The following is a 22,155-nucleotide window of genomic DNA, read 5'->3' as shown; positions in this document are numbered from 1 at the left end:
GTATGCTGAAGTTAGAAAACTATGTGGGATTGTAAACTGTTAGGATGCAATGAAGCTACAAAGGAATACATAAAGGTTAAGTGAGTGGGCAACAAAGGGCAGCGTGGGGAAGTGTGGTGTTATTCACTTTGGTAGAAAGAACAGAAAAGCAGATTTTCTTTTAAAAAAGGCAAGCTACTTTTAAATGATGAGAGAGATTTGGGTGCATTCATACAAGAAACATGGCAGCTTAGCATACAGGTACAGCATGCAATTGGAAGGCAAATGATTTTCTTTTGCAAGGGAAGGGCATTGGAGTGGAAGTATAAAGAAATCTTGCCTCAATTATGTGGGCCTTTGGTGAACCTGCACCTGGACTAGTGTGTGCAGGTTTGGTTTCCATGTTTCACTTACACTAGGTGCAGAAGAGTGAATCACTAGATTGGTTCTCGGGAATGGGGTTGCACTATAGTGAGAGGCTGAATAAACTGTGCCTATACTCTCTGGAGTTTAGAAGAATGAGAGATGATCTCATTGAAATATACAAGAACTCGAAGGGTCTTGACAGGGTAGACACCAAGAGATTGTTTCTCCTGACTGGAGAGTCTATAATAGTCTCAGGAAAAGGGATCGATCATTTAGGAAGTTTCTTCACTCAGAGGGTTGTGAATCTTTGGAATTCTTTATCTCATGGGGGTTGTGCATGCCTCATCATTGAGTATATTCAAGGTTGAGATGGACAGATCTTTGGTGGATCTGGGAGCAGATGGAAAAGTGGAGTTGAGACAAACGATCTGCCATGACCATAGTGAATAGCAAAATAGGCTATGGACTACTCCTCATCCTAATTCTTTTGTTTTAATGTTTTCTACGCAGCACTGCTGATTTTAGATACCATTTTTTGAAGACCTGAATATCAATGAATGAACAGGAACATTATCTTGTAAATGGAAATGTCAGCTTCCATTTTCCAGCCATTCATGCCCCGTCGCTGCTGCCAGCAAGGACAAAGAATTTGGTGCTCAGATAAAACTCTGTTCACTGCAGTGGACCAAAGAATCCCAGGGCCATATTTATGTCCATGCTAAAATCAACAACTATCAAGCATAATTTGATTTGTTAAATATAAACTGGAAATCAATCTACAACAATAATAAGAGAAATATGTTTTCAACTGTGGATCAGTGGCAGCGCTATTGCCTTTGAGTCAGCAGGTCATCAATTCAACGCTTTCACAGACTTGCGCACAAAAGTCTAAGCTGACAACCCACCGCATTATGGAGGAAATGCTGCAGTGTTAGAAGGGCTACCTTTCAGATGAAACATTAAACTGACCTCTCAGGTGATCTTAAAGGATCCCACACCTTAGATCCAAGATGGCGCCAGAGCGAGGCGACTTCTTGCAAGCTGTGCCCAGCATATCTTCTATCTTTTACTCTCATTCTATGCTTCTAAAACTTAATTCTAACTCTGTTACATTCTGCACTCTTTCGTTTCCTTCTCTATGAACGGTATGTTTTGTCTGTATAGCGCGCAAGAAACAATACTTTTTACTGTGTGTTAATACATGTGACAATAATAAATCAAATCAAATCAAATCATTACCTAGAAGACAAGTGGTGTGGGGGGTGGGAGGGGCACCCATATTTATCCCCAAGCCAAGATCACTTAAATAAACATTTATCTGGTCATTTATCTCATTGCTGCTTTGTGGGAGCTTGTTGTGTGCAAATCAGTTGCAGTGTTCCCTCCATAAAATGAACCTCACTGGCAGTAAATTGCGGTGGAATGTCCTGAGATTGTCAAGGTGCTTTATTAACGCAAGTCATTTGTTGCTTTTTAAAATGAAACCATCCCAATCAATTGACCACAAGTGATGGAGCCTCCCAGCTTGCCTCAGTAAAAGTGGGTGATCTAATGAAGGCAGAAAAACTCAACGTACCTGAAATATTGCTATCCATGCGTATGCAATGTTATCGAAATTGATTGCTCCTTTGAATGGGTTGTGATCTGCAGGCTGGCACTGGGTATAGTACTGATTCCAGTTTATACAGCTGGTATTGTCTGTGCTGTTACTCAGTAACAGGTAGTAACTTGTATCGTCTAGGGTACATTCTATGTTATTCACTCGTCTGTGGGGCACACTGCGGCAATAGCGCATCCCATTATCCTTCAGGAGGGAGCATATGAAGGGGTTCTCATCATCATTTTCCGTGTGATAATATCGATCCAACTCTTGAGAGGCAGGTCTTTGAAAGAAAGGGAAAAAGCAACAGAGTTAGAGAGAAGCTGGTTTAAAGCTAGGCTGGGAAAGTGGCCTCGGGGGAGGTTCCGAGCTGTGGCAATAAGACAGACAGATGGACAGTTGGGCTTTTCTGGTTCCTATCATCTTGTGTGCTTCTCGCTTAGGACTTGCAATTGATGTTTGCAAAATGGGCACGTGAGCAAATATGCCTTTTCCATCAATCTTCCTCAAGTTAGCAAAAACTGCTTCAGGAGAAAGCAGTCAGGTTTAAAATAAAAAGGGGATGTTTTCCCAATAAAAAACAGGGTCTGTTTTATAGATTTCTCACTAATGCAATGTGTGAAACTATTTCACCACAAAGACACGGTAAGTCTTCTCCCCCAGCTGTGTTTCGGACTCAATGGGGAGCTGACCCATTAGAGGCTCAAAGGCCTGAGTGAAATTATCTAACAGAAACATTTTGCAGGAACCTTGTTCTGTATTTGTGATAAAGCAACACTCCTGATAACACTGTGATGTCCTCGTCTGTCATTCTACAAGGACTGCCAGCACCTCATTCACACAGGGCTTCAAATCCAAACAAGTTAAAGGCCGAGAAATGACAATGAAGTCTGGAGCCCACAGAACAGGTGGAACTTGCTACCACAAGGAGTAGCTGAGATGAATATCTTTAAGAAGAAGTTAATTAAGTACATGAGCGGGAAAGGAACAAAAGGATGGCTGATTGAATTAGATATAAAAGCAGCGCTGTGCCTGGAGGGACAGGAAAACTGCCAGCCCATCTGATTGGCCAGCAACTCTCTAAGGTGGGACTTCCTCTTGAGTGAGAGGCAAAGTCCTCCTTTATGCCAATCGACAATCAGCACTCATTAGAGCAAAATATTGCATTGGGGCTGCTAGAGTTGACAGGGATGGGTTCAGATCTGACTCTTCAGATCCCCCACCATCCTGACAATTCAGGCCTATGTTTCATCACTCTCCACAATAAATCACTACCTGTCTATTCATAGAATCACTGAATTCTTACAGTGCAGAAAGAAGCCATTTGGCCCATCGAGTCTGTACCAACTCTCCAACAGAGCATCTTACCCAGGCCCATCCCCCCATCCTATCCTTGTAACCCCACATATTTACACCGCCAATCCCTCTAACCTACACATCTCGGGACACTAAGGGGCCATTTAGCATAGCCAATCCACTGAACCTGCATATATTCGTGTACCTAACTTCTGACATTACCTTCTAGTGTAATTCAGGTCCAGTCCACACATGTTTTGTCGAATGGTGGGTCACTAACATCTCTGAGGGGTCCTTTGCTTTCACATTGAAAGCTCATAAACATAGCTTTAGGTATTGGTGGGTACAACTTGAGGTTTGGCTCTGATAAATTTCCATTGCAATTTTGTCTTTTAAAAAGTATTTAGACAGTTACATGGGTAGGATGGGTATAGAGAGATATGGGCCAAATGCGGCAATTGGGACTAACTTAATGGTAAAAACTGGGTGGCATGGGCAAGTTGGGCCAAAGGACCTGTTTCCATGCTGTAAACCTCTATGGCTCTATGTGTTTCACAGTGGTGATTCTCACTGGTGGTGTGCCTGTGAGGGACGTGGGGGATCATAAAGAGCACTTCGCAAGGTGAGAATTTTGCTCACTGCGTTAGCTCAAGAAGGCCCCAGTTCTGAACCTTAGACTGAGTTGTGTCAGCTGGCCACAGTAGAATTATCAGTAAGGGTTTTATCATGTCCTCTGGTGCTCCAGCACTAAGGAGTCAAAGCCATCCCAGCCTCAGTGTTTCCTTCTCTATCACAGAATCAGGCATTGTTATGGTACAGGAGGAGGCCATTCAGCCCATTGTGTTTGCTTTCCGAATGAGTCATTCACTGAATGCCATTCCCAGGCCTTCTCCCCATAACCTTGCATGTTTTTCCTTTTCAGATAACAGCCTAATTACTTTTTGAATACCTCGATTGAGCCTGCCTCCACCACACTCGAAGGCAGTGCATTCCAGACCCCAACCACTTGCTGTGGGAAAAATATTTTCCTTATGTTGCTTTTGCTTCTTTTGCCAATTATTTCAAATTTGTGCCCTTTCCTTTTTGACCCTTTCACAAGTGGGAACAGTTTCTCTCTATCTACTCTGTCCAGACTATTGTGATTTTGAATACTTCTATCAAATCTCCTCACAGCTCTCTCTTCTCCAAGGAGAATGGCCTTAACTTCTCCAATCTATCTTCATATCTGAAAGGAAGTTCCCCATCCCTAGAAGCACTCTTTCCAATGCCTTCATTGTCTAAAGTGCAATGCCCAGGACTCTGGCTGAGGCCAAACCAGTGTCTTATACAAATTCAACAGAACTACTTTCTGCCTCTACTCAATGCCTCTATCAGTAAAGCCTAGGAATTTTCTGGCTGTTCAGGTCAGTGGGATCTTCTGGTCCCGCTGATGACATGGCCCCCACTGCAAGTTTCCCAAAAGGTCCCACCACTGGCGAATGGCACACCGCCTTCTGCCCCAAGAAGCATGCCACCAGGAGGACAGAAGATCCCCTCGATGTGTGCTTTATTAAGCACTCTCTCTACATGCCTTGCTACTTTCACCTTTCCAGCTGGAGAATGTGTCTGTGTAGACTGGTGGGTGAGAACAGGATTAAATATGGTTCATCACAGAAATATTCACAGTCAAGGCTTCCATAGTAGATTGTCAGAATGGGTGAACCATAACATAGCATAAGCTAATATCCTTAGGAGGGCAGGGAAGATAACAAGCAATAAAATACAGGGGTAAAGTTGATCCATGCCAGCAGTGCAAAGTGGAATGAAATAAAATTGGCAGCCTAATTTACAGATTGCTTAGCCTGACATCCTTGGCTACGTAGTAACTACCTTGTCCCTGAGATAGAAGGTCATGGGTCCGTAGTCCCACACTAATTGAGTACAAAATCTGGTGCTGATCTTCCAGTGCAGTACAGAGGGACTGCTGCACAGTTCGAGATGCCCTATTTCAAATGAGATGTTAAACCAAGGTCCTCTCAGATGGATGTAAAAGATCCCATGGCACAATTTCAAAGAAGAATAGGGGAGTTCACCCTGGCGTAATTGACAATATTTGTCCCTCAAAATTACAAAAACAATAAGTTGATTGTTGTCATGTTGCTGTTTCTGGGGGCTTGCTGTGTGCAAATTGACAGCTGCATTTCCAGTGGTGACTAGACTTTAAAAGTGGGCTATCAAGTGCTTTTATAGGACGTGAAAGGTGCGATATGAATGCAAGTTTATCTTGCTTTAAATGTTAACAATGTTGTTGGCAGCGAGAACAGAGATTCAGTTGGGGCATTGGAATTAACAAGGCGAGACAGGAAACTCCACAGAAAACCTGCAAACAGATTTCCTCCTGATCATCATTACTGGACTGAAATTCTGATCTCAGAGGTGACAATCCAGCAAACGGACTCATTCAGCTAAACACTGCCAAAATCTCTGCTTCCTATGCAGCCTTCCTTCCACTATTGAGTTAATAAAAATATTCAAACAATTGTGATTTTAATTGCTTCTTAATTAAGTTGAATTGCTAATGAATGGACTTTTGAATATTTTAAAAGAAGCTGGGGACAGTCGAGCTGTCTACAGGAATATAAATCTCTACAATCCCTGAAGGCAATCTTCAACAGGCAAGGAGGAAGCAGAGTTTTCACCGCTGGCACCCAGTCATGTTTCACTGGCCTCACAACATATTTCCTCCCTCTTCCCTTCTCTGCCTCAATTTTCTCCCTCTCCTAAAGTATTAAGATGTTAACTATGCCTTAGTGGGTAGCATTCCCAACCCCCCCACCCACCCTTCCCCTCGCCCTCCCCAGCAAGTCAGGCATCATGGTCCTGACGCTTTGCTGCAATACTGAGGGAAAAACTGCCCTGATGGAAGTGCCCACTTTTGGGTGAGATGTTACATCGAGGCACCATCTGCCGCCAAGGGTGAATGCGAAAGCTCCCGCAATTTCTAAAGAGGAGCAGGAGGCATTGTCCCCAACATGCTGACCAATATGCACCCCTCAATTAACACTGCTAAGACAGAGTATCTGGCCATCGCCTAGTCTGTGAGAAATTGCCACTCGCGAATTCCCACCTTGTGAACTGGACAAAGGCATTGGAGCCACAAGCAATCTCAGAGACTAAGGGAATGAGCATTGGTGATGGTGGAGGTGGTTCTAGTTACATGCATCATAGAATCGCTACAGTGCAGAAGGAGGCCATTCGGCCCATCGTGTCTGCACCGACCACAATCCCACCCAGGCCCTATTCCCGTAACCCTACATATTTACCCTGCTAATCCCCTTGACACTAGGATCAATTTAGTATGGCCAATCCACCTAACCCGCATATCTTTGGATTGTGGGAGGAAACCGGAGCACCTGGAGGAAACCCACGCAGACACGGGGAGAAAGTGCAAACTCCACACAGACAGTGACCCGAGGCCAGCATTGAACCCTGGTCCTTGGTGCTGTGCTGTTGGGCAGCAGTGCTAACCACTGTGCCACTGTGTTGCCCGTATGAGCTGGCATTCTGCTCTATGCAAAACACTGCAAGGTGCTAGCATCAGATTTAGGATGGTGTATGCTGTCAGTGTCTGATTACCCAGAAGGAAAAACAGTTCAGACTAGTATTCTTATTTCTCCATTTTATTGGTGTTCCAATCTAAAGTATACAAGGCCAGTTCAAATCAATATTCTTATTTCCCCTTTTTACTGTTTTATCCTTCTGGGTAATTACATTGTTCAGGTTTAATGGCAATTACACTGCTAAACGGCATTTATACACCTAGAAATGGGGCGCATACATTTCCATTTATCCCTCAATTTGTTTCGATTGGTTTTCCTCGATATAGTATAAATGGAGGGGCACCTGGGAGGGGTCGGAGTTGACTGTGAACCAATTCAATAAACTCTCTCCAGCAAAGAAAGCTGTTGTGTCTCAGTTTTAACTTCACCAATCGGCATGGATCCAGTTAATACATGCAGCATACACATTAGCATTTATAGGCTTGGATAACCGTCGTTCTTTTGTTTTTAATTGTGTACTCAATCAATCCAACTACAGATTGAGAAGAGGCATACTCACATTGTAAAGTTTTCTTCGAGAAAGCACCTGTTTCGCAGCAGCCCCGCCCACAGCTGGACTCCAACAATGCCAAAAATAAAGAAGACGAAGAAACAGAGGAGAAGTACGTTGCCTAACATAGGCAAAGTGTCCAGCAGTAATGTCACCAGTATCCGCATACCTGTGGGATAAGAGCAGACAAAGAAATAAACCATTTCTCACCTTTTCTCCTCTGGGGACCAGTGAGTGCATTAACCTGATAGCAGCTGTCAAACATTTGTCAGCCTGCTAATGCTCAGCAAGACAAATTGTCCAGCATAGCAACGTATTAATCATTTGTCAGGTTAATCAATCATCTATTAATATTAATATGTTTCCAAATGGATTAATACACTGCTCTCGTGCTGTGTTGGCTAATCAGATAAGATATCCTCTGCAAATCACGTGACAGTTATTCATTACTACCTATCATCTCTATCTGAATACATTTATGTTATGTCAATTAAGCATTGTTTTGTCATCTTTTGATCATATATATCAATAAATATTGTTTAATACTTGCATCACAATCAATACTTTTTCAATGATCAAGTTATTGATATATTTTAAACAGTATTTCCATCTTTTGAGGCAGTCTATCACACCATCTCTTTTTCAGATATCAAAGCTCATATCCATTTACCACACCTGCAGATTTGGAGCTGCCAGAGATCTTGAAGATGGAAGGATTATAGAAATGCCCTGACTAATCGAAAAGGCCTTAAGTCACAAAAGGAGAACTGTGCAGAGGACCGAACCAGAACACAGTTAAGGCCACTGAGAAATCCCTTGTGACAGATACAGCTTGCTGCTTTTTAACCATATCTAAGTCTTAGTCAGAGTGTGCACCTTGGTTGTGTGGTTCTTTGCACCAGGTTCAAAAATACTTTAAACTTTATTTTGTTCAGAAATGCACCAAAAGCTCCACAATTAAGACACTGGATTGTTTTGCTCCCTCCCTTTCCTCCCTTTGTTAAGACGTTGGTGAGTCTGTTAAGGGGACTCCTCAAAATGGTACAGGGGATACATAGAATGCATGGAATCCCTACAGTGCAGAAGGTGGTCATTTGGCCCATCTAGTCTGCACCAACAGCATTTTACCCAGGCCTACCCCACTCTTCCCTATCCCCGTAACCCCGTGTATTTAGTATGGCCAATCCAGCTAATCAGCACATCTTTGGAGAGGCTGGATAGACTGGGACTTTTTTCTCTGGAGCATAGAAGGCTGAGGGGTGACCTTATAGCAGTCTATAAAATAATGAGGGGCATAGATCAGCTAGAGAGTCAACATCTTTTCCCAAAGATAGGGGAGTCTAAAACTAGAGGGCATAGTTTTAAGGTGAGAGGGGAGAGATACAAAAGGATCCAGAGGGGCAATTTTTTCACCCAGAGAGTGGTGAGTGTCTAGAACAAGCTGCCAGAGGTAGTAGTAGAGGCAGGTACAATTTTGTCTTTTAAAAAGCATTTAGACAGTTACATGCGTAAGATGGGTATAAAGGGTTTTGGGCCAAACGTGGGCAATTGGGGCGAGCTTAGTAGTTTGAAAAAAAGAGTGGCTTGGACAAGTTGGGTTGAAGGGCCTGTTTCCATGCTGTAAACTTCTATGACTCTATAAGTGACTGGAGCTAATTGGATAGTGATTTGATAAAGCAAACACAGACATAATAGGTTAAATGGCCTCCTTCTGTCTTGTACAATTCTACAATTTTATTATTCTTGTTCTTCCCCTTCTTAAAATTGGAGCCTTGCGGTTTTGTGACAAACAGGAATTTTCATGTTGAAACATCAAGAAAATTAGCTACGTGGAGGTTGAAGATTGAAGCCCACCCGTAAAGATGCAGCACCTTTCAGAAGGTAAGCCAGAAAACTGGAGGGTTAATAGAATGGAATGCTGCTCCAAGGCTGTGCTCTGATTGATTTTCAACATTTATCTCATTAGCTTCCAAGGAAAACGTTATTCATTATCACGATTCTGGCTTTTGCCAGAAGTGGCTGAGCATAAATCTTTATTCAATGTCCATGCAGCATCAAAGCGCTTTTGACGTTGGTGGTCTACACAATAACAGGTCAAAAAATAAATATAGATAGAAAAGTGTCATGGAATGAATGATCTATAAATATTTAACATCTGAAATATTTGCATGAAATCATTGCTGATAAGACATCTCCACACTCCAAAGGTTGTGAAGAGCACTCAATACCCAAAGGGCCCATTTGGAGACAATGTGTGAATAATAAAATTCAGGAGTGTGTAACTTTATGGCACAATGCTGAAACATTGACATCAGTGCTTTGCTCAAATAGAGTTCCCCCTGCCCCCTAAATAATTCAACCACAACAAAGCAGCTTTTCTTCAACAATAAGGAGTCTTAGATTCCGTGATGGGTCAAATCTTTCTGGAAAAATAATTGTGTTTAATGCCATCATTAATGTCAGAATTAGCCAGCACATTTAGGGATGAAGAAATGCACCATGAAATGTGAATCTCAGAACTTATCTTGCACAAATGACATCTCACCCTGAGCCTCTCGGGTATTTTCTGGAACTGGCTGGATTTAAACACCAGCGGCTGTGGTGGGATTTGAACCCATGTCCCCTGAACATTAAGCTGGACCTCTGGATTACTAGCCCAGTTACATTACCATCATCCCCCAAAATTACAAAACCTTCTGCCAGTGCAAACAGTTTCTCCCTATTGACTCAATCAAAAGGTCTCATAATTGCCAGCTTCAACAAGAACTGTCCCACTGAGTTGATGGGCTGAGCTGCACAAAGCAGAGGCTCAATCCTTCAACAGTATCCTCCAAACTCATGAGCTCCACCACTTAGAAGGGCAAGGGCAGCAGATGCATGGGATCAGCACCTAGCAAGTTCCTATCCAAGTCACTCAACATTCTGACGTGATACTAGATTGCCTTCCTTCACTGTTGTTAGTTCAAAATCTGCGACTCCCTTCCTAACAGCACTGTGGGTGTGTTTACAGTACATGAAATACAGCGGTTCGATAAGGTGGCTCAGAATCACCTTCTCAAGGGCAATTAGGGATGGGCAATAAATGTTGGCCTTGGCAGCAATGCTTACATCCCCTGGATGAATAAATAAAAAAATCAAAATCGGTGCTGAGTTAGTTGATAACAGCCAAGTGTTTGATGATTAGCATCAGCACCAGTAAGCTAGGGAGCTGGAAGATCTACCAGCTCCTGAGTACTATCCGGAGGAAGGATATTGAGTGGACGTTGTGTGAAGGCAGGATGGGAATTAACTCTAGTCGTCCTGCTGTCGGAGTATTCGAGAACCATCAGGCACTCTGTATCTGCACCCCATCAAGAGTCAGCATTCTCAGCGGAGGGGAGGAGAAAAGGCAAACACAGGAGGCCCAAAATTGTGATGGTGCCACTGTCCCGTTGGAACATGTGCTGAACGCAATGTTAGGCAGTTACACTGACCTTGCCCACAATCTGTGATGTTGGCTAATATAAACAGGCAGAGGCTTGTAGCATGTGCCCCTCGGATATCTGCTCATGTGGGTGCCAAGATACAGGATGAATTTATCCATGGAGTTGCAGCTTACCAGTACCCTCACGGGATTCAGAAACACCGAGACCAAAGGTTCTTATTACCATTGCAACCAAACAGCATCCTCTGCTCTAAGTGTCCCCTCAGTACACCACCAAGATAGGTTTAGAAACAGAACAGGACAAGGCATAATAGCAATAAGAAACACTTAAAAAAGTAAGGCCATTTTGTGACATTTGGTGCAGTGTTCTGAAATGGTGTTTTTGGAGAGAATTTTTGGAGGTCAATTTGCAATTGGATATGCAATTCTGTCAATGCTTTCTTACTGAACCACTAGTCTTAAGGAGACCTCTTCCGATAGCTCATGGAGGGAGCAGAATGGCTTGTAGAGTCTCATGAAAGGAATCTTGCAGCTAGGATTGTCTTCATTGGATGTGGCTTTATTCATTTCCTTATTCACATTTCCTCTCCTCCTGCTCTGGTTCTATCTCCATTATAAGAACAGACATGGGAAGGCCCATAAAGAATCCCTGAAGGCCGACACTGTGCTGAAAGGCAGCCTTTGGAATCGGCTCATGGCTGTGCTCCAGAGACAAGATCTTCCTAGTCACGTCAGTCAAAGCCTTTCCCTCAACAGCAGGAGGTTTTAGGTTCTCCCGTCAGTCAAAGCATGCTAATGTTCAAAGCCCCACTGTGAACTCATACACTTCCTGATTTGGCAAGAATTGTCCACAGGGTTAATATAGGTCAGGTATAGGTGGTGGAGTTTCTGGGACAGCAATTTGTTTCCCTTATTCATGAACAGGGACTACTTTGAAGCAGGTTGATCCTAAACCAACAGTGTCTGTCCACCAGGTTCAACGGTGCATGTTAGAACAGGCTGAACTTTCAGTTGTGTTTGTTTCCTTCATGGGGCAATCTGCCGAGAGGGTCATGTGACCTGGGTAACCGATCAGGGTGAGGGATCACTGTGGCAAGTGCGGGCTTCTGTATCAGTACAATCCTGGAAGCTGACTGGCAGTCGTGAGGCTGCAAGCCTCTGTATTGTAGTTATATGTAAATAGACTAATGTCCTTTAGGGAAGGAAATCTACAGTCCTTACTGGTTTGGCCTACCTGTGTGACTCCAGACCCACGGCAATGTGATTGACTCTCATATGCTCTCTGAAATGGAGGGCAGTTAGGGATGGGCAATAAATGCTGACCCAGTCAGCGATGCCCACATCCCGTAAAAATGAGTAAATAAAAAATGTTGCAGTTGTTATTTACCTAACTGGTGAACCGGAATTATCGTACTTTCCTTCCTTTCACACCTTTGGAATATGTGCCTTCAGCTGCCAGCACCTTGAGCTCTGGAATTCTCTCCGCAAACCTCTCCTCCTCTCTCTCTCTCTCTCCTCATTTAAGACACTCCTTAAAAACCCAATCTCTTTGACCAAGCTTTGGATCATCTGTCCTAATATTTCTTTATCTGATTCAGTGTCGAATTCTACTTGATAACACATCCAGGAAGCATAGCACACCCATTCAAATAGCACTTTAGGCAGTGTTGCACATGGACCGCAGCGGGTCAAGGTGGTGGCTTACCACCACTTTCTCAATGACAATTAGGCCTGGGCAATAAATGTTGGCCGAGCCAGCACATCCTGTGAATGAATAAGAAAAAGTGCTGTGGAATATTTTACAACATCAAAGGTGCTAGATAAATGCAAGCTTCTGTTGTTAGCCCTCTCTTTTTTTTTGTTTTTCTCCCTCTCTCGTATAGAGTAAGGCCTAAAGCATTTGGCCATTTTACCAAATCCACAATGACTCCACATTTCAATTCCCCCTAAACTGAAATTTTGCACCAAAAGAGGTCAAAATATCAACTCCAAAATATTCCAACAACAAAGAAGAAAATGTTTCAATAATTGTGACCGAAAATATGCGGTTCCAATTGGCGTTTGTGTCTGTCTCCCGTGTTCGGAATTACTCATTTAATCCAATCCAAAAATACTTCATAGAAAGGGGAGAATTAATGGCTGCTGATAAAATCACTTCTGACAACTGTTAATACTGATGAAAATGATGGATGCAATTATTAGTTGTCCTATCACATCCCCTTATGTCCCGATTCAACCAAAATTATATTTCACAGATATGAGCTATGGCGAGCTGATTCGAAAATTAATTTACCTAATTATAGCAACAATTAAACAGCATAGGCTTGGTTTTCATCATCTATCAGATTGTCATTAAACTTGATAAGATGATAATTTCTGGCCCTGGAAAAGCTGGGGGAACTGCACTTCCACCAATACAATAATTGTTATTAATGACATCGCCCAAATGACTAGCTTTTAATCTGACAGTCTGAATTATAGCTAATGCTCAGCCATTCATCTTCCGGAGATGCCTGATTGGTAATCAAGTTGACTTGCTGTTGTTTACATGAAAGTAATTGGAGAGAATGATGAGGATGGGGTCGGCTTAATGCGTTGGGCCTTATATGATCCTCACTCTATGGCAGAGAGGAAAGGGAGAGAAACGAGGCAAAGATGAAAGAGCAAACAACAACTTGCATTTATATAGTGACTTTAATGTAAGAATGTCACTTCACAGGAGTGTTAGCAAAGCGAGTTTGGACACAGAGCTGCATGAAGTGATGTTAGGACCAAATCCTTGGCCAAAGAATTTGGTTTTAAGGAGTGTCTTAAATGAGGAGATGGAGAAAGAGATAGAGAGGTTTTAGGGAGTGAATTCCAGAGCTTTGGGAGGTGATAGCTGAAGGCATGGCCAGCAATGTTGCAAAATGAGGGGAATAATGGCGAATACTTTTCACGTGTAACTGGGGCAAGGTTGAAAGATGCCCTGTGGGAGTGTGGCGGAAGATTCTAGATAGCATCTGATATTTAGGAGGTAAAATTCAACTTTGGTTGAAGGGAAGGGGGCAATCAGAGAGTAACATAACATATCAGCCCTCTGCTTTTCACTCTGTCTGACTTCCCTTTCCATCAGGGAGGTGTATGATGGGTGCTGGTCTGCTGCCACTACTTCCAAAGTTCGAATTTTATCCCAATGAAAGAACTAAAATCTCGCATCAACGAAGCACCTGGAAAGTGTGCGGGGATATGGGCAGGGGGGTGTTGTGCTTGGTCGGTGAGGGAAAGTGGCAGTGTTGCTATGGGGATGGCCTCTGCTGCTGTGGGGGGGCGGGGGGGGGGGGGCATCTTGGGCCATAGTACTCCTGATCAGGAGGACTTCCCTCATCAAGTCTGCAGGGAGGTCCCAGGGCACCCTCCTCACTACTGGTAGAATGTCAGCAGTGGCCGGAAGAAGCCCTGAGGTGCCCCTTAATTGGCTATATCTTTAGAGAGGCAAGGTGGGACAACTTTGGGATTATTGGATAGGTGGGACAACTTTGGGATTATTAAAAGTGAACATGATTATATGCTTTTTACACAAAAACTCACTGGAACTGTCAAGCTTCAGAAATGGGGTCTAGCCGTCACAGAAATGTCTAGCTGTCCAGAAATGTTAAGAAGGTACCCAGCTGTCCAGGAACTGTCCAACTGTCAAAGAAATGTTAAAAAGGTGTCCTGTCCAGCTGTCAAGGAAACGTTAAGAAGGTGTCCAGTCCAGGAACTGTCCAGTTGTCAAGGAAATGTTAAGAAGGTGTCCTGTCCAGGAAATGTCCGGTTATTAAATTTGTCACAGTTACCGAAGAAATGTCAAACCTGTCAAGGAACAGTTCAAGGATATTTGGCATGGAGGGATTAGGGCAAAGCATGGTGGCGGGTGTGTGCATTAGCATGAGTTGGCGCTAAGTTGGCACAGAGGATACTGGGGCAAATGATGTGGGTAGAATGGCTTTAAGTTGGCATAGGGGAATAAGGGTTGGCATAGGTTGGCAAAGGGAAAGTTGTGAGGTGATGGATGTTTTTTGTTTTATTATTGTTCATTTATACATAGTGCTGGGCACAGAGACAGGACACAGAGCTAGCCCAGCCCATTCATGCCCAGCAACCTGTGGATTTGCTCCAGGGTCACACACCCCGACTCCTGTTTCAGCCCCCCACCCCGCAACTCCCATCCCACCTGCAGGTGGCTATCTTTAAAGATTGGGATCACAGAGCCAGAAAATCTCTCGACTCAATGAATCCAACCTGGGGATGAAAATCTGGGCTATTTCCTCTCTCCATAGAATTTTTCCAGCATTTTCTGTTTCTATTTCATACTTACTAGGAACTCTGTTAATGGCTCGAAGTGGTCTCAGTACCCTCACAGTACGGACAGCTGATAGACTGACATTCTGTAGGTCCAGTGAATACTCTAGCATGCTGAAAAACAAAGAGGAAACAATGGTTATCCATTCCGGGTCGTTCATGACAAGAGACAAGATCATTCCTGGGGCACCATTCATTTCTTCTGCTCTGCTACTCGCAACAGTTTCACAGCAGCAGCACGATTTAGGCTCACGTTACATCGTCTCTATTCCAGATTCTGGTATATCACACAGAGGTAAAAGGGAAAGAAGGTAAGAAATATAAAACCCCTTGAGTCCAGTAGATCTGAAAAGCAACACAAGCATTCACAACAGACCCATTAGCACCAGAAAGAAAAAGTCTAGGTTAATGCTCCAGGTTGGACCCTTACTGATGGGGCCTGGGTGGGATTGTGGTCAGTGCAGATGGGCCGAGTGGCCTCCTTCTGCACTGTAGAGATTCTATGGTCGGGATCCTATGGTTCATTGGAACTGACATGGTCAGGCTCAAGAGTTGCCAACTCTGTTTAGGTGCATTTCTGGAGGTTTTATTGAACGGCCTCTCATCTCAAACCCGCCATTGGTCCATTCCTGAGCACACTGCCTTCCCACGTCAATTGTAAAGAGAATTAACTATTTCTCATCTGAAAGGATTAAACTAAACTGTCAATCAAACTGCTTTTGTTTCCTCACCTCCAACATTTCGATAACTTATCAATGAAAGTGTTCAAGGGGTGGGGGTGAAAGTCTCAATTGTGTCTACAATTATTCTCCTGCTTTATTCTCCGCAGCATTCAAGGAGATTGATTTTCAATTCCTGGAGACTCCAGGCCAATCCTGGAGGAATGGCAACCCTAAAGTGGGAGGACAATAGATAGTGGCCCCCATCCATAAAGAAATAGCTGATGGGTTTGATGACTTGTGAAGAGATTTTAAGTACGAATTAGTGCATGAAATAAGATCTAATAGTATTTTATCAGTGGGCATCAGGCAGGAAATAAAAGAAGGAAGCTGCATTTATATAACGCTACCCACAAACTCAGGGTATTCCAAAGCACTTTATATGCAGCCAATAAAGTACTTTTGAAGAGTAGCCACTGCTGTAATGTCAGCAATCAATTTATGCACAGCAAGCTCCCATTAACCGCACTGTGTTGATGAGAATATGATATTGGATAAATACTAAAGACTGGCCAGGACAGACAGGATTGGCCGAGAGACTCCAGGAATTGAGGATTAATCTCCAGGACACTGCTGTGTGCCACCCTGGAGAAAAATCATCGGGATATTAAAAAAGATTGTTTCTTTCTGTCAATTTGAACATTTCTTTTTACCAGGTATAAAAATATTGAAAATGGAGAAAAAAGGCTGTTTGGTTGACAGTCAGGATTTGGGTCTTTTTGTTTTCCGATTGGAACATGGAGGCATAGTCATGTGACAAAAGCTCTACGAATACATTTGTTAACAATTGGTACCCGAGGTGGTGGTTGTGGGGAGGGGGTGGGGAGGGGGGGGAGGGATGGTAGGGGTGGAAGGAGAGTTTGGAGTGAGGGGGAGAGGGTGCCTTTCAGCACCTTCCCCTCCTGGATGCTGAGGACCTCAATCGGCCATCAAGTGCCTGTAAACAATGGACCCCACCCCCCCACCCCTCCCCACACACACACACACACACAAGGCCCAACAAAGTTTGCTGAGAACCCTTCATGAGGTGTGGAAGAGGCGCGCCCCCACTAAGTCCCCATCGACTCAGGGAGAATTGCTCTGAAGTGGATCAATAAAAAGTCTTAGACATCCTACCTCTCCCCCCGTCTCTCACACCCCACCAATTTAATTGGGAACAGTTTTTCCCAATGCAAGTGACTCTGTTCCGATTCTCCCACTCTCCTCCCCCTCGATATCACTGCTGTCTGGTGGACTCCTTTAGATTCAGCCCATTATGTCCATCTCGATTGGTCTGCTCAAGTCTCTGGTGTGGGACTTGAATCTAAAACAATGAAAGGGGAGCAAAGGGCCAGACACACAGCCATGTTTTTAACCAGGTTTTTTAAATACAGATGGGTACAAGGAGGAAGACAAAGCAATTTTGGCAGAGAATGCCAGAAGATGCAGCTGCTGTATAGCCTCTGATGGTGCAGAAAAGGTGAGGGAAATAGTAGGTTGATTTTGAGAGAAATGGCTGGAGAAGCAATTAGGAGAATAGGCCATGGAGGGACATAAGTGAACTTAAAGATCTTCAAGTGAATCCACTGGGGGAAAGTTCAACAGCAAACGTGAATTACAGAACTTGATTTGATAGTGTTTCTGCCTGGTTTTGAACCCAGGACGTTCTGTGTGTAAAGAAAACGTAATATCCCTACAGAAACTCTGCGCTACCCCACTGGGGGCAAATCTAGCCAATGGACCTCGTCATGTGTACAGCTGATGTCCATGTAGGACGTGGCTCACAAGGGGATCTGAGCTTGGTCAAGTGAGCAGGACTGTGTGTTGGAGAATGCTCAGCCACCTTGTTCTGGATTAGCTGGAGTTTGTGGTGGGTAGAGTTGGCTGGCAAGAAGCGCTTCTGAAGTTTGATCATTCTGATGTTGAAGGCGTGAATGAGAATGTTAGAAGCAGGGGAAGTGAGGTCATACATCAGCGAGAAAACCTTCCAGAGAGGGGAAGGAGGAGGTCCTGACAACTGATTGGACGTGGGTTAGAAAACTCAGTGATGAACAGAATGAAGAGGCTGGCAATCAGTGGGTTCAACCTGAATAAGCAGCCTACGAGATAGATTAATGGCGATGACTTGGACAACATTAGTTTTGCTAATGTTGAACTGCAGGACATTAATCCAGGATTTGATGCTATAGAAGTGTGAATGTTGTATATCGGTTGTGATTAAACACCATTGGCACCTCTAAGCCCATCGAACGATATGGGTGGGGGCAGGACGTTGCGACCTCACTGGATTATCATCAGGCTCAATAGAGAATGTAAACTGGGCTCGCTGTTGTATTTGATATTTTTCCAAAAATGACTTTTTGCCCACCAGCTACAAAAGTAACATCAAAAGCATTCGCATTTCCATGTTGGACCATGTGTGATGGTGGGCATTGCAAATTCTCTGCCATTCACGTGGTGGAACGCCCACAGTTCTGTTTGGTCAATGGCTGCACACATGGTAATGTCTGGTCTGCACAGCCACTTGGCGGTTTCTGCCTGTAGTGTTTATGGTTTCATTTTAGACTTTTGCACAGGCAATATCATCAATACACTGCTGGCCAATCGTGAGCAGGAGGAGCTCTAGGCTGCCTGTGATGTGCTCTCAACCACAGAATATTCCGTTTCCATGGTAACCGCTGGCACTCATCACCGGTTTGAATGCTTAAAATATTTTTTTTCATTTTTATTCTGTTGCCAGGTATTATTATTCCATTGAAAATACTTGTTACTTTCACTGTAAATGCCAATTGTTAATTGTCAACTTCTTTAACACAGCTTTCCATGTCTAAAATGCATAATTATTGCACATATAACTAGCACCTTCCCAAACTGATGAATTGCTGTATCATTATGCTTAGGTGTCAGCAGTAGCTCTCTTGCAGAGTCAGAAGATTGTGGATTTAAGTCTTATTCGAGAGACTTGAGCATAAATTCTACGTTGGCTATTGCGGTATTGAGGGAGTGCTGCATTACCAGAGATACCACTTTTCAGAAGAGATATTAAACTGAGGCCCTGTTTGCTCTCAAAGGTGCATGGAAAATAATTCATGACACTATTTGAAAGAAGAGCAGGTGAATTCTTCATGATTTATTGGATAAATAATTGTCTCACAATCAGTATCATTTAAGACAGATTATTTGGTCATTATTATTCCATTTCTTCCATTGCAATGGGAACCAAAACTACAGAAAAATTCTGCATTGTTTTTAAAATGCTTTGCCACATCTCACAGTTGTGAATGACCCTATATAAAGCAGCAGAAAAGCAGAAAATGCTGGAAACACTCAGCAGGTCTATCAGTATCTGCTGGGAGAGAAACAAAATCAACAACCCTTGGTCAGTACTAGTCTGTCAAGCAGCATTGGCTCATCAGAAAGCCAGATGTGACCGTGATAGGTTCCTGGAGGGAATTTTTGAGGAAGTGGCTAATTAACAGGTCTTGTCTGGGAGCCCTGTCCAATTCAGTATGGCGGGTGGGTTCCACGGGTAAGGAAAGAATAGTGGAGGGGCCAGTTCACTGGGTGTGGCCATTAAAGTCATAGGATCCCGACAGTGCAGAAGAGGCCATTCAGCCCATCGAGTCCGCACAGATGCTGTGACAGGGTATCTTACCCAGGTCCTCTCCCCTGCCCTATCCCTGTAACCCTACGCATTTACCATGGCTAATCCATCTAACCTACACATTTTAGGACACTAAGGGTAATTTAGCATGGCCAATCTATCTAACCTGCACATCTTTGGATTGGGGTAGCACTGTCGGAGCGCCAGACCAGGATAAAGCACATAGAAGACATGCACTTCGGGGTGATTTGTTGACTTTTATATGCAATATGGCACAATCTGTTTCATAAATTTGGTTTGGAATGCTATTTTATGGTGGCTTTTATTTTTGCTCAAGCAGATGCAGTGTTAGACAGTGAGAGTGGGAAGGTGAGGTGAACGGGATTGCAGTTACTAACATCACACTCAAATGAGTTCTTCATGGGTGCCAGAACCTCCTCCTCATGCTCTTATACCTTAGCTGCTTATTGTACAGCATTCAGCAAGCGTTGAGGATTCTCAACACCTGCATTGCCCAATACTCAGGCCTCTTCCCGACTGGAGTTATTGTTTCAGGATACCACTGGTCTACTCTATCACATTTTGTGTGGCAGCATGGCAGTCATTGTATGCACGAGTATGTGTGGGTTGCACGCCATCAGTCATCAGTCATATCTTCAACAGATAGCCCTTGCAAACCCTTGGCTTCACTGTGGTGACTCAAAGGCAGCTGGCACAGCAGACTGCCACAGAATGAAGGTATCCTGACTGCTGCCAAGATACCATTCCCATGGTTGCTGCCAGGATACCATTCATCAACCCTGCCTGATTCACTGGCTACAGTCACGTAACAGCTGGATAGTGAGGGAGTGGAATCCCTTTTGGTTCCAGTATAATCTCAGAATTGTTACGGTGCAGAAACAGGTCATTTGGCCCATCGTGTCTGCACCAGCTCTCCAAACGAGCATCATGACTTATTGCCATCCCACTGCCTTTTACCCATACCCTTGCACAATGTTTCAATTCAAATAACCACTAACCCCCTCTTGAATGCCTCGATTGAACCTACCTCCACCACACTTCCAGTCAGAGCATTCCAGACCTGAACTACTCACTGTGTGAAAAAGTTTTTTCTCACATCACATTTGCTTCTTTTGCAAATCACTTTAAATCTGTGCCCTCTCGTTCTTGATCGTTTTACAAGTGGGAACAATTTCTCCTTATTTACTCAGTCCAGCCCCCTCATGATTTTGAACATCTCTATCAAATCTCCTCTTAGTCTTCTTCTCTCCAAGGAGAACAGTCCCAACATCTCCAATCTATCCTCATAACTGAAATTTCTTATCCCTGGAACCATTCTTGTAAACCTCTTCTGCACTCTCTCCAACGTGTTCTCATCCTTCCTATAGTGTGACACCAAGATTTGTACACAATGTTCTAGCTGAGGTCTAACTAGTGTCCTATAAAGCTCAGCATAACCTCCTTGCTCTTGTACTCTATGCCTATATAAAGCCTAGGATATTGTATGCTCCGGGTTCAAGTCCAATGCCAGGACTTGTGAGCCATGGAAGGAGTGTTCATAATATGGTTCAATGGGCTGATAATCAGCTTGGAAATCCTTCCCCCACTATTCTTGACTATTCCCCGATTGAAAAAGCAGTATGGGTGCGAAGATACGCAAAAGAAATAACAACAAGGTGTCCCAAAGGACTTAACAATCATTGGACCTAGAAACAGGGAAAATAGAAACAGGAATGGGACATTCAGCCCATCGAACCTGCTCCACCATTCATTTTGATCATGGCTGATCATCAAAATCAATATCCTGATCCCCCTTTCTTCCATATCCCTTGACTCCTTTAGCTCCAAGAGCTATATTTACTTTCTTCTTGAAATCACACAATGTTTTGGCCTCAACTACTTTCTGTGGTAGTGAATTCTACACATTCACCACCCTCCGGGGTGAAGAAATTTCTCCTCACATCAATTCTAAAAGGTTTACCTCTTATTCTGAAACAATGACCCCTAGTTCTGGACTCCTCCATCATCGGGAACATTCTTTCTGAATCTACCCTATTAAAGTTTTAAATGTTTCTATGAGATCCCCTTTCACTCTTCTAAACTCCAACGAATACAATCCTAACTGACTTCTCATATGATGGACGTGCCATCCCAGGAATCAACCTGGTAAACCTTCGATAAAAGTAAATAACTGCAGATGCTGGAATCTGAAACCAAAAGAGAAAATGTTGGAAAATCTCAGCAGGTCTGGCAGTATCTGTAAGGAGAGAAAAGAGCTGACGTTTCGAGTCCAGATGACCCTTTGTCAAAGCTAATTTGCACATAAAGATCAAGGAATCTGTTTTATGATGTTGGTTGGGGAATAAATATTGGCCTGGCTACCAGGGAGAACTGCCCTGCTCTCCTTTGAAATAGCACAATGGGATCAGATTCACCTGAGAGAGCAGATAGGGCTTCGACACCTCTGGCCCTGGGCTGGGATTTTAATATTCCTGAACATCTGGGATAATTTGGGAAATGTTCGTGTGCAGCAGGAAATGTGCTGTGAATTAAAGATTGAAAGGTAGTAAATTAGAATCAAATCATTCCAAGTTAACTCTTTTCCTCTCTCCACAGATGCTGCCAGACCTGCTGAGCTTTTGAGTACTTTGTTTTTATTTTGAATTAGAACCAAGGCCATCTTTTTCTAATTAGGCTAACTCTGATAAATCATCATAAAAACGTGTTCAGTTGAAGCACGGACAAAGCAGATTCATAACTTGGGTCCAAACTGACT

General features: G+C 43.5%; 1 protein-coding gene across 1 annotated transcript in view; it reads right to left on the bottom strand.

Annotated features, from left to right (window-relative positions):
- Window positions 1-22,155, bottom strand: part of cacna1g (calcium channel, voltage-dependent, T type, alpha 1G subunit) — a 330,198-nt gene that overhangs the window by 265,245 nt on the left and 42,798 nt on the right. Inside the window, exons 3-5 of the mRNA XM_078225973.1 lie at window positions 15,094-15,191; window positions 7,340-7,499; window positions 1,922-2,228 (exon numbers count right to left, since the gene is read on the bottom strand). Coding sequence (XP_078082099.1) covers window positions 1,922-2,228; window positions 7,340-7,499; window positions 15,094-15,191 — 565 coding nt within the window. The remainder of the gene's footprint in view (window positions 1-1,921; window positions 2,229-7,339; window positions 7,500-15,093; window positions 15,192-22,155) is intronic.

The sequence above is a fragment of the Mustelus asterias genome, chromosome 12, assembly GCF_964213995.1.
Source record: "Mustelus asterias chromosome 12, sMusAst1.hap1.1, whole genome shotgun sequence".
Taxonomy (NCBI): domain Eukaryota; kingdom Metazoa; phylum Chordata; class Chondrichthyes; order Carcharhiniformes; family Triakidae; genus Mustelus; species Mustelus asterias.
The sequence above is the reverse complement of the archived record's forward strand: the minus strand, read 5'-3'. Positions and strand labels throughout refer to the sequence as shown.